This window comes from Rhinatrema bivittatum, chromosome 1 (genome assembly GCF_901001135.1).
Source record: "Rhinatrema bivittatum chromosome 1, aRhiBiv1.1, whole genome shotgun sequence".
Classification (NCBI taxonomy): Eukaryota; Metazoa; Chordata; class Amphibia; order Gymnophiona; family Rhinatrematidae; genus Rhinatrema; species Rhinatrema bivittatum.
Window position 1 is genome coordinate 346,310,581 of NC_042615.1, and position 12,992 is coordinate 346,323,572.

General features: G+C 43.6%; 1 protein-coding gene across 1 annotated transcript in view; it reads left to right on the top strand.

Moving 5' to 3' along the window:
• The window catches only part of WDFY3 (WD repeat and FYVE domain containing 3), a 616,621-nt gene that overhangs the window by 370,846 nt on the left and 232,783 nt on the right, over positions 1–12,992 (top strand). Inside the window, 5 exon segments of the mRNA XM_029599364.1 lie at positions 466–618; positions 2,717–2,790; positions 2,906–3,067; positions 7,939–8,033; positions 12,620–12,740. Of these exon segments, the coding sequence (XP_029455224.1) occupies positions 466–618; positions 2,717–2,790; positions 2,906–3,067; positions 7,939–8,033; positions 12,620–12,740 (605 nt within the window).

Here is a 12,992-nt window from a genome sequence, read left to right on the forward strand (position 1 = left end):
TTCTGGCAGTTCATTTTGAATGGTGCAGGTGGGTGGGGGGAATTCCATGGGGCCCCTGCTTCCCCCCCCCCCCCCAGGTTGATTTTTTTGTTGGGTGGGTGGGTTAGGAAGGATCTGGCCAGCCAGACTTCCCCCCACTACTTTAAGTTTTCCATCGGGGGAGTGGGTGGGAGGAAGGACGTGGCCAGCCAGACTTTGGGTTGCTCTAGCAGCACCTAGATTTGGCTGCCCAAGTTATAGGTGCAAGGTGCCCAAGTTCCTTCTTCCAACCTGACCCTGGTCCAGACCCTCTTTAAATCCCTAAATTTCAGTGCCTGTGGAGTGTCTGAATTATATCATTTTTGTCCCAGTCTTAAAACTAGACAATGCTATTTCTCATCGGATCCAGTTTACTGTATTACTTTTTTTGTGCTGCATGATAGCAGAGTATAGTAAAGAGAGTGAACTCGGGTTTGTCTTCCTCAGTTGCTGGCAATGCTGCTGAAGAGGAAACGTCCCCTCCTGAACAGCCACATCCTCCATCTGACCTTCTCCTTGGTGGGTACGGTAGATAGCGGCCATGAAACCTCCATCATACCAAACTCAACAGCCTTCCAAGACCTGCTGTGCGACTTCGAGGTACGTGTCACGCCTCCAGGGGCCGGTCTGTCTCTCGCGGGCACGGGGGGCTGGTAGGGAGGGGCAGGGGCAATGTGCTTCTCAGGGGGCCAGCCATGCGTCCATACAGCAATGAAGCCAGGGCAAGATCATTCTGTGGGAGCTGCTCCCACTGAGACTGTAAATACATTGATACCAGGAGAAAGAGAAAACAAAATGCAATGCTCTTCTGTTAACGCTACAGGAAACATAAAGATGTTCTGTTAGCTGTAACTATAACTCTTCAATGTTATTGGTTTATGTGGTTTGCTCGAATAGTGTTGCATTAGAAATGACGATACAGAGACTGGGTTTTTTGGGGCTAAGTCAAGTTTTTGTTGTTGTTAGTTTCATACTTATGAAAGGTGGGGGTCTTTCATTCATCCACAGAACAGATTCATAAGAACATTAAGATGTGCCATGCTGGGTCAGACCAAGGTCCATCGAGCCCAACAGCATCCCGTCTCCAACCGTGGCCCATCTGGGTCACAGCTACCCGGCAGGATCCCAAATAGTAGATCTATTTCTTGCTGTGTTCTTGCTGTTCCTGATCTGTAGATAAATGGAGACGGCTTCCAATGCTGGCAGTCCAGCGCCTTTTCCCGCTTCCAAATGGTAGCCCTTGAAGTAGTGACTTAAGTGGTTCAATTTAACCACTTTTGTGGTTGGCTGACTTGAACTGTTTAAGGATTTGACATAGGCGATTTCATTAAGTATCAAGAGCTGACGTACCGGCTACATGCAAAGTGCACATTTAAAATGTTAACGCTTGTCTCAGCTCGTTGGCATTGGGACTCGTCACTCACTCCTCCACACTTTCCATGCCGTCACCTTGGGGGATCCTCTGTTCTCCTCGCTCACCTCAGGAGGCATGGCAGGGTGACTTTTCAGTACCACTTGCGGGAGAATGCTCTCTCCTCTCACGTGTGTCCCGAAAGCAAAATCCATAGTCCTGTGCCATTCAGGATGCTGCAACTTACTTCTCCTTGCCCACAAGAAAAGATAGCAGCTCTTCAAGGGGAGCTTGGGGGGAGATTTCCACCTCCTCTCTGCCCCATGAGATAGGACGGTGTCTCTTCAGTGATGTGGGATGCATTGGGATCTTCCGCCACACTCCAGCCCTCGGAAACACGATCTGAGATCCCTTGCGAGCCACTGGCCCAGGGACTCCTTCCTCGTCAGAACGCCTCTGGCATTATCTGCAGCAGCATTCCTGAATGGTTTATTTTAAAAAGTCATTCCAGTCCGCCCTAGGGAGTGGGGGTGGAGGATGGCTGAGTAAGAGCAGGGGAGAATGGAGAGGCGGGAGAGAGCGGGAGGCAAAGGAAGAGGAACGGGGAGTAATAATTGTGCTTGATTTAGTTCTTGTTTTGCTGAGAGATATGCTGCTATGGCGGAGATTTGCAGTTAGCTGCTTAAGGCAAGGATGGTGAATTGTGGGCCTCCAGTGCCACAAAGAGTTCTGTTTTCCAGCATTTCTTCTTTTTATTTTCCAGGCAGCAGTAGTTTACGGTTACTCTACATATTTTGGCTGTTTCCAAACAAATCCAGACCTGCTTTTTGTCAGTCAGCCCCCCCAAACAAGTGTCCTTCACCCCTGATTTTTAAGAAGTGGGGTCTCCCTGGGGGACCTTTCTACTTTCATTCTCGTTGTCACGGTTTCAGAGGTATAATTAATCTTATTATATTGAAGGGGTTGTTCTTTTAGCCAGATGAAACCCCAAGATGTAGGAAGGGGCCCGTATTAGCGTATTTTTATTGGCATTGAGCAGAGGCTTTCCCGGGAACAGGGTTAGGCAGGGGTTTGCACTTTCACACACACTTTTGTATTTTCAGAATGTGTGTGTTTATTTATTTTTTCCCAAAAACCTATTGAGGGTAATTTTCAAAAGAAAATGTAAATGTAATCTACTTATCGTAGCAGTGTTTCAAAAGCCCATGTACCCGCGTTCGGGGCATGTATTGTAGCAATTTTCAGATCTGATATCGTAGCTCTGCATGGAGGACTCCGGTTGCTAGAATTATTAGCAGGGGAAATGTGCGGTATCCTACAGTGTGTGCCCTATGCTCTGGATTGCAGGTCTGGCTCCACGCGCCCTACGAGCTTCACCTGTCCCTGTTTGAGCACTTCATCGAGCTCCTCACGGAATCCAGGTAACTAAAGCCTACACCGCGCCATTAACCAGACCCGGTGGCAAAGGATGTGAATGACCTGGTGATGCCAGCGCTTCTAACCCCCCCTCTCTCTCTCTCTCTACCCCTTTCTCAGCGAGGCAGCAAAGAACGCCAAGCTGATGAGGGAGTTCCAGCTCATCCCCAAGCTGCTGCTGACCCTGCGAGACCTGTCTCTGTCCCAGCCCACCATCGCCGCCATTAGCAATGTGCTGAGCTTCCTGCTCCAGGGCTTCCCCAGCAGCAATGACCTCCTCAGGTAGTATGCCGGGGAAGGGGGGAGGGAACGCAGGCCTGCAAATCGTGACTGTTCGCGCGAGTGAGCTGTTCACACCTAGTGAAATAAAAGCTGGCATTGGGCATCTATACCAACCCCACCTCTTCCTTCCTGCCCCCTCCCCCCCACTGTTTTAGTAATTTCAGTCTCACGCTTATGTCCACTGATTGTTCAGAGCAAATGCCTCAAATTTTAATTCTGTGTCAATGGATTGTGCTTTGCCTGCTTATAACTGAGGGCATGCACTCCCTAAACTTGTTTTGCAATTTTGCTCCTTGTTTGTTCTAGCGATAGACTGGCTTCAAATCATGAAAATCTGTGTTTTGTTAATACTAACCACTGGATTACAAACAAAAGCCCAACAGTACAAATCTTAGTGAGTTTGTCCTCCCACAAAAAAACAAAACAAAACCTAAACTAAAGTAAAAGCTACTGAAGTGTGTATTTTTCACTGTTGCTGTGAAGAGAATAGTGGAAGAAAATTAAAGAGATGATCCTGGGCGCACGTATGTCTGAGGGCGGTCAGCCGTACCGATGTTAAACCAGACAAGGGCACAGCAAACCAGCCGCATTTAGCGCCCGTCCAGAAATTAGCACTCACTGCAAACTCGGCTCAAACCCCCGGGACACATGGGTAAAAACTCCAGAAACTGTTTCTCCAAATGCTATTCTTCCAGAATTAAACCACTGGCCGCCCTGATATGGACATAGTCCAGCTCTAGGGGTGTCTGAGATCTGCAAGGCCAGTATTTTAATTCTGAAAGACTAAAGCTTTGGAAAGTGTAACTATTTTTTGCTTTGTTTGGGTTGGGGTTTTTTTGGATCCTGTGAATTAGGAGTGATGTCAGTGGACTTGCTGCAGGGCTGTCCTGCCTGCCTGCACATTCCAGGTCCTAAGGCGTTACTTGGAGAAGCAGATGTTCCACTTACATAGAAACATAGAAATGACGGCAGAAGAAGACCAAACGGTCCATCCAGTCTGCCCAGCAAGCTTTCACTTTTTTTTTCTCATACTTATCTGTTTCTCTTGTCCCTTGTAAGTGACTTTTTTGTTCTATTTCCTTTCCACCCCCGCCATCAATGTAGTTAGCAGTGCTGGAGCTGCATCTAAGTGAAGTATCTAGCTAATTGTTTAGGGGTAGTAACCGCCATCATAGCAAGCTACTCCCACGCATGTTTACCCAGCCTGTGCAACTCAGTCCTTGGGTTGTTGTCCGAATATAAATCATCTTTTCATCATTCCCCTTGCCGTTGAAGCAGAGAGCTATGCTGGATATCATTGAAAGTGAAGTATCAGGCTTATTTGGTTTGGGGTAGTAACCACCGTATCAAGCAAGCTACTCCCCTGCTTTTTTGTGGATGCAAATCCTTTATTTTTCACATTAACATTTCCTCTTGCTGTTGAAGCATAGAGCAATGTTGGAGTCGCATTAACCGTGTGTATGTTTATTGAATAAGGATATTCATCTCCAGGTAGTAGCCATCATTCCAGCAAGCCGCCCCCATGCCTCTTCACTTCATTCACATCCTCTAGACTTTATGGATCCACAGTGTTTATCCCACACCTCTTTGAACTCCTTCACAGTTTTGGTCTTCTCCACTTCCTGGAGAAGTCCATTCTGCCAGGCTGCTTTCATTTGGGGGACTCGGGGGAAGATTCATGTAAGCAGAAGGTCGTGTGTGTCTGACCTATCTTTACTTTTTTTTTTTTTTTTTTTTTAATTCTTTATTTATTGAATTTTCAAATATTTTACAAACCAAAATAGTTCATAACCGAAATCTCAGATATTATCACATATCATTTAAACATAAGAAACATAGCAAATTAAAATAAGTAAATATATGTGGTAATTAGAGATGTGAATCGGAACTGATATCGGATCCGATTCTGGTTCCGATTCACATCTATAGAGATGTGAATCGGAACTGATATCGGATCCGATTCTGGTTCCGATTCATATCTCTAGTGGTAATTCTTAATAAGAACAAACAATGAGTCAAATTAAGGCCTTGAAATTAATAGGGAGTAAATTATACACCAATTTTTAAGGAAAAAAATAAGGTGGTGGCATAAGTAACACCTGTAATAATTTATCTATGTATCTGGTGTTGAAGTGGGTTGTCTTTTGAGTTCTATAAACCTAGCCAAATGTTCTGGTGTAAAGAATATATTGCATTCATCCCTTTTTTTAATCAAGCATTTACACGGGAAACGCAGTTGAAAATTATAACCTAAATCTATTGCTTCGTGATGCTTGAAGAACGCCTTCCTTCTTTGTTGAGTAGCCAAGGCTAAATCGGGGAAAATTTTTACATTTGACTCATGGTAGATAACAGGATATTTCCTAAAATACACCTTCATGACCTTAATTATTTCACAATTTGTAAGTAGAGAAACTAATAATGTACCTTTATCAATCACCACTAAATTAGAATTTTCCAAAAAATTGGTCAAATCTCCTTGAAAGGGAAGGTTAGATTATCTACTTCTAGAAACAGGCAAAAAATAACATGAATTAACCACAGGCATATCTAAATCTGAGAAATCTAATATCTCCACCATGAACTTTTTTAAAGTAGTGTATGGTGACTCTCCTACAATGCGAGGAAAATTTAAAAATCGTAAGTTTAAACTCTTAGAATTATTCTCCAGAGTCTCCATACGCTTCTCTAGCCTCAATTGGTTTTTGGCTACTGCAGCCTTGAATTCCAGTGTTTTTTCTTCTTTTTTTTCCAATTGGGTAATCCTGCAATTAGTCTCAGTTAGTTTCCCTTCTAAGACTTTTAATTCCTGATGCTGTTTAAATGAAGCTTGGTTTAATTCTGTACAAGCAGCTTTCATTTCGGATCTAAATCCCACGACTAAATCCCAGATTCCATCGTTTAGATGGCATGTCTTTTTTTCAAAGAAATTCAGAAATTTTTCGGACGCGATCTTCCCAGCATCTACTTCCTGCCCATCTTTACTTTTTTATTTATAAATTTATAAATTGCTTTCCAGGTTTTTACAATACAACATTCCAAAGCGATGTACAACAGAGTTTAAAACAAAACACAAAATAAAAACAATCAAATAACAATGCATAGAATACCATTACAGAAAAATACTCCAGAGACAAAGCATACATTCCTACTGCTGGTTCCAGATGAGAACAATCACAACTTATAACTTGGAAACCATCAGCCAGGTCTTCTTCAATTTACAGTGAAACCGCATTCAATTATTCTCTTCCCTGATGGACAGCTTCTTCCTGCTCCTTTGCACTTTCATCTCAATTGTAACTTGCCCTGCTGGGGCTATAGTGTTGGGAGTCTTCATTCACAGCTACCTGCAGCTTTTTCCCCTATTTTTATTTCCTTGCTGTCTTCCTCCTGTAACCCAGGCATTGCAGCGATGTTACCTTATTTGGCAGCTACATACTGTGGATCACTTCATGCTCCCAGTACCCGTACACCCTGAATCTCACCCATGGGCATCACTGCTGTGCAGTGTCTGGGGCCCAGGGAGCAGACGCTGTGTCCAGGAATCAACCCAAGCCTCTTGCATGACAATATTACATGTCCTTCTTAAAAGACGTGAATTTACCTGGGCTTTGGTGAAAGGCAGGTGCCTCTTCCCTGTACGTACCTGGATCAGTCCAGACTCCTGGGTTTTGCCTCCCCTCCAGCAGATGGAGACAGAGAAGTTTGAATGGACTCTGCCCTATAGGTGCCTCTTTTAGACAGCTGCATCTTTCTTCCATTTGCTGTGGCTCCTTGTGGTTTGGGCACCTCTATGAAAGGATTCCACCCCCACCCCACCCCCAGAACAGAATCTCGTTACAATATGTAAAGCAGCACCAAGCCTTCAGCCTGCATGATTTAATCATGGTTACTGGCAGCTTTGCCATAGCCTGCACTAAAATCATGGGAAATCACCTGAACTTGGCCCAGAGGCACTTCCGAGTTTAGACGTGAGACTTCATGATGTCTGACATGGCATGGTGATATTTCACAGTAGACATGTGAAACCATGCTTACTTGGATGGCTCAGAAGCATGTTGGAAGATGTGGCAGCATTGTTATACTACACAGGAGGCGAGCGGTTGGGGTGGAATTGTGCACACTGAGACATTACATTTCATTGGCAATGCACACGTCGTCCGTACTGTGCATTTACACACACACACCCACCCACCCACCCACCTCTGTTCTTTACAACAGCTCTGGGTTTCTTAGACTAGGTGTACAGCTTCTCTGGTTTGGCTGTAAATATCTGCTCCATTTGGTAAATAATTAGGGGTTACAGACTGTAAGGGCTTCTGTGCTTTATCCAGATAGGAGCCAAAAACCTTTCAAGCAGAATAGACGTGAGGCTGACCTCTAGACCAGTTGTCCTTTAGAGGTTTATGCTGCATGGAGGTGCGAAACCATTTTGGAAAAATTGCTTTCTAGTTGGGGGGGTAGACCTAAAGCTTGAACTTGACTGATCTCCCCATTTTGGAAGGGAAAAATACTCCTGTCCCCTTCCTTTTCTATTAAAAGAAGTTTGTACTAAAATAATTTTATCTAAGCCAATGAATTTCAGTAAGACCATAGTAGATCATTTCGTTGACTAAACAGAAAATCATTCAGAAAAGCAGTATCATCAGTGCTGAACCCTCAATTTAAAGACACCCCTTCTTGGGTGCGCGAGAGGGCGTGTGTGTGAGGGCAGATGGTTGGGGTGGCATTTAGATGACGCCTTCCTCCTGGCTCTGGTAGGGCAGGCACTTTGTTCACTGAAAGTATCCTTCTTTTAGGGCTAGATGTTAAAATGGGCTGGCTTATTTATGGATAATGATTTGATCTTAACTTCCTTTCCCTGTACAAAGGTTTGGCCAGTTTGTCTCCTCCACGCTACCTACGTTTGCAGTGTGCGAGAAGTTTGTAGTCATGGAAGCTCATAACGAGGAAAAGCTGGATGTCGGTGAGTAGCCACATAGTTAAAATGTGACCCTACCACATTTCCTAAAGCTCCTCTGCTATTACAGGCATGTTTGCTTTCTTCCAATGTATTTTATTTATTTATTAGTATTTATCTATTAAAATTTCTATACTGGTATTTAGCATAGCCGTCATATCGGTGTACATCGTACATATAACAAAAATTAAAACATATAAAAATATATTATCACAGACGATAAAACAATATTGCTAAAATTTAACTTCTTATACATTTTTGTAGTTAAAATTCTAAACATGCAAACACATAGTGTAGAACATTCAGCAAACATTCTTACTCATCGTCTTCTTTTCCAGGATGGATTCGTAATACTCAAGTACTATCGCCTTCATTGAATGCCTGGTGAAATATCCAGGTTTTAACCATTTTTCGCTTGGCTCTTGTTGTTGTTGGGTTTCTTTTTTTTAATTGATTTATACAGAAACAAGCTGTGTCAGGGGTACTGGATGACTCCAGGAGCTGTCACAGCATTAGGAACCTTTTGCCTCTAGGTCATGCAAATCTAGCTTACATATGTAGGGACTTAAAAAAAAATTAAATTAACATGTATTCCTGAAGAATAGCCATGGTAGTCTGTAGTAAATTGCGTCTTTGTTGTCATTGCTGGCTGTCATTTTTAATTGGCAATATATGTTTTGTTTGCTGGTTGCAACAGTATTTCCCCCCAATATTTTGCTTCTAGTGGCTTGCTCAGAGTTGTAGAGAAGTTTATTAAGCGAGTTGGAAAGGCTGATATGTCTGGATGTCGGTGTAGGGTGGCAGAGTTTTGTATTGATCAATCTTTTTAGAGGAGTTTAGAGCAGAGCTTCTCAAGCTTGTCCAGGGGATCCCACAGCCAATCGGGTTTTTAGGATATCCAAAATGAATATGAATGAGACAAATTTGCATATTCATTGTGGATATCCTGAAAACCTGACTGGCTGTGGGGTCTTCAGGACAGGTTTAGGACAGTCCTGTCTACATCCCCACTGGCTGGGGTTTTTTTTGTTTCTCATAGACTTTGAAAGCACAGTTTGAAATATATTGGTCCTTGCTTTATTCTGGGAGATTACAAAGGACATAAGATCACATGAAGTCAATAGCATTTCTTCTTCCTCTGCTTCCTAATGACTCTACTTGACAGAAGCCTTTTATTTGTCTTGTCTAGATTGCAAGCACCTTGGAGCAAGGACAGTCTTGCTTTTTTGTATTTTTTGACCGTGTAGCTACCTCCTGCTCCTTTATACTACCAGCTCAGTGGGAACCAGGGCTGGGCTCTGACATCCTGAGCCTTCATTCTCAACTACCCAGGGAGTTTTCCCCTGTTTTATATATCCACCATGCCCCACCCCCACCCAGCATCCCTAGTCTAGTATTACAGTGATGGCCAAAGGTTAGGGACCATGCACTAGGGCTCCTTACAGATCCCTTTAATCATGGGCTCTGAATCCGGCCACCAGGTTTTACCCTTTAACAATGACCATGACTCCCTCCCTTCCGGGAGGCTGTGAATGCTGCCTCCACAGCATCCTCAGACCATCTGGGGGTGGGGTAGGGTGGGGAGGGCAGAAGACCTGGGTCAGGGATTGAACTGGGACCCTTCCGCATGGCAGCCCTAGCAAGGACTATCTCTTTTGTGTATCCCTATCTCTTTTGTGTATCCCTAAGGCATTGCATACATTGAGAAGTATTATATAAATGTTAAATAGCAGTAGTAGTTACAAAAGCGAGGCAGAAGCTGGTGGCACATTACAGACTAACAGAGTTATTGAGGCACAAGCTTTTGAGGGCATCTGTAGAAGAGGGTTCTTGTTCCTTAAAAGCTTGTGCCTCAATAACTCTGTTAGTCTATAAAATGCCACCAGCCTCTGCGTCTTATGTAAATTAAAGTGGTGATCTCTTATCACTTCCTAGCGGATGGGTATCCACATCACTAATAGCACCATTACAGGTTGTCAGTAATTGGCACCATTTATGGGCTATCTCAGCAGAGAAGCCAGAGATTGTACAGGCGTGGAGACTGAATTTACCTTCCTGCCCACAGAGGTGGCCCCTCCAACAGAGTTTATGTATATTGGTAGGGCTCGTTGGGGAAACTTGCACAGCCATTGTACTATTTTATTTATTTTATTTACGAACTTATAATATACCGACATTCGTGGAACACATCACGCCGGTTTAACAATTAACTCAAGGAAAGGAAAATTACATTGAACGAGGAGCGGGGTGAGGGGAGCAGGCAAGAAAGGGAAAGTAGAAGGGGACAGGAGCGAGAAAGACTGAGGGAGAGATAACGGAAAGAAGTTGGGACAGAGCGAAGAGCAATCAACATAACCATAATCACTTACTAACGTCACAGAATAAACTTATTGAAATCACAAAGTGTGCGGGGTACACAGAATAACTGGATTAGCCGTACAATGGCATAGTACGGAGGCGAGAACTGAGGGGGGGGGGGGAAGACTGTCTAGGATTGAAAAGCGTCCGGGTAGACTTAGCACTGTCTGTTTGGTTAGCATCCGGGTAGGCTTTCTTGAAGAGCCAAGTCTTGATACCTTTTTTGAAATTGCGTAAGGACGGTTCAAGACGGAGATCAGTGGGAAGGGAGTTCCAGAGAGTCGGGCCAGCAATGGAGAAGGCTCTTTCTCTGGTAAGGGTGAGGTGAGCAGTTTTGAGGGATGGGGTCTGAAGGGTGCCCACAAGGGAGGTTCTGGTAGGGTGGGTAGAGGAATGGAAACGTGGCATTTCCTCGAGCCAGGGGAGATCATTTTTGTAAAGCGTGTTGTGTAGGATGGTAAGCGTTTTGTTCTGGATGCGGTAGGGGATGGGTAGCCAGTGCAAATCCTTTAGTATGGGGGTGATGTGGTCCCTTTTCCGGGTATTGGTTATGATTCTTGCCTTGGCATTCTGCAGTATTTGTAGGGGTTTGATGGTGGATGACGGGAGGCCTAAAAGAAGGGAGTTGCAGTAGTCCAGCTTAGATAGAATGGTCGTCTGCAGAACTATGCGGAAATCCTGGGAGTGGATGTCCCAGGCGCGACGTCAGCGCGGCTCCCAGCTCCCGGGAATTTTTTTTTTTTTTTAAAAACCAGAGCGGAAGGGACGAGGTGGGGATCTGGCTGTAGTAAATTGTGCACCATCATTTGCTGCTGAAAAGGATTACTGTAACTCCATTTGTTTTACTTTTTTGTTTTATGAATGTATTTTATGTACCCCATCTTGAAGTGTGAGTTAGTGCAGGTAGCAAGTCTTTTAAATAAATAAATAAATGAAGTGTCTTGGGACAAAAACAAGAGCATGGAAATACACAAGGAAACAGAGCTAGGAAAGAGGTAATTTGGTCCTTTGCAATATCCATGGACGGCTGCTTGACGCCAGAACATTAAGGAGGAATTTGTCCCCATCTGTTTGTTCCTAGGCTATTTGGCGTGTGTATATATATTATTTTAATTATAATTCTCTTTATTCAATGTTTGTAATACACATCAAAAATAGATGTTTAAAGTAACACCTTGTACATAGAAGGAATAGAAGTAAAAGCCAAAAGCCATATAATTAAGCAAAGTAACTGGAGCAAGCCTCAGTCCAAAGTAAGGAGAGGGCAAGAACATAAGAAATTGCCGTGCTGGGTCAGACCAAGGGGTCCATCAAGCCCAGCATCCTGTTTCCAACAGAGGCCAAACCAGGCCACAAGAACCTGGCAAGTACCCAAAAGAACCTGGCAAGAGGATAAAGAAAATTGATAGGAAAGCAAAGTCGACAGCAAGGTAATTGCAGCTTCAGATAAGCAAAGGAGAGCAAGCCTCCTTGTATTTATGGAGCTGCACATACAGCGAGTGCATCAAGAAACAGTAATTGTGGCATCGACTAAACACTTTGCATGCTCCGATTACCAAAATATTTATCCACGACCCTGAAGTTTGTTCAGGCGCTTCCAGGGGAATCTAAGAACTTGTGCATGACAGAGATTGCTAAACATCTGGACAAAAACAATTTACATTTATATCCCCAAGTGTGTTTGGAAGTATCAGGAAAAATAGGCAGTTTTGCTGGCAGGAATAACTTCCCATTGCAACGGAAGAACATTTGCAAAAGAAAGCTGCTGTCCATTTTCAGCACAGAAAAACAAATAATGTTGCTAGGACTTTTTCAACTTCCATGGACATTTGTAGTAACTGAGAAATGCACCAAGCTGTCTAAAGTCAATTGTCTGGTCTGTGTCACCCTTGAATAGGGGATGGGCCTTTCCCATTTGGTGGTAGTTTGAGGCCTCCCTTGCAGAGGTGAGGATAGCTGGGAAAAGCGGTGTGGATGGAGCGCTCTGACCACCTCTTAGTAAGAATGAAGCTGACTTAATAGCTCCTCCTCCTTCAGAAGAGTCTATAGGGAGATCTGTATGTCCTAAACTAAGTTCTTAAAAACATATTTTATATCACATCACTGATCTATACTTTATTATGTTATCTGTTTTTTAAACTGCAGGCTTTCCTATTGTAAATGTTCATTTTTTGTAAGGTGTTTAAAGTGACAGAAGGTGTTCGGGGGTTTGACTTTTGCTATCCTGTGTTTAGGAGCAGAAGATGACTTTGGGGGCCTTGTTTCTGCAAATCTGATCTTGTTGAGGAATAGACTTTTAGACATCCTGCTTAAACTTCTCTACACATCTAAAGAAAAGACAACTGTTAACTTGCAGTAAGTACGGTGCCGTGGCAGAAGATTAAATCATCCAGGTCCGTTTCCTGCCAGCTCTGCTTTGTGCTTACCGTAAAAAAATAAATAAATAAAAAAATTAGTAAATATAAAATAAAATTTAAAAAAAAGATGGTGCCCTAACTAAAAAAAAAGTTGCTGCTGTTAGTAGAAGATTGCAGTTTCGGTGGGCACTGCCTCTGCCCTTCGATCAGAAGCAGCTCATGTTGGGAGGGTTGTTCAGTGCTAGATGGG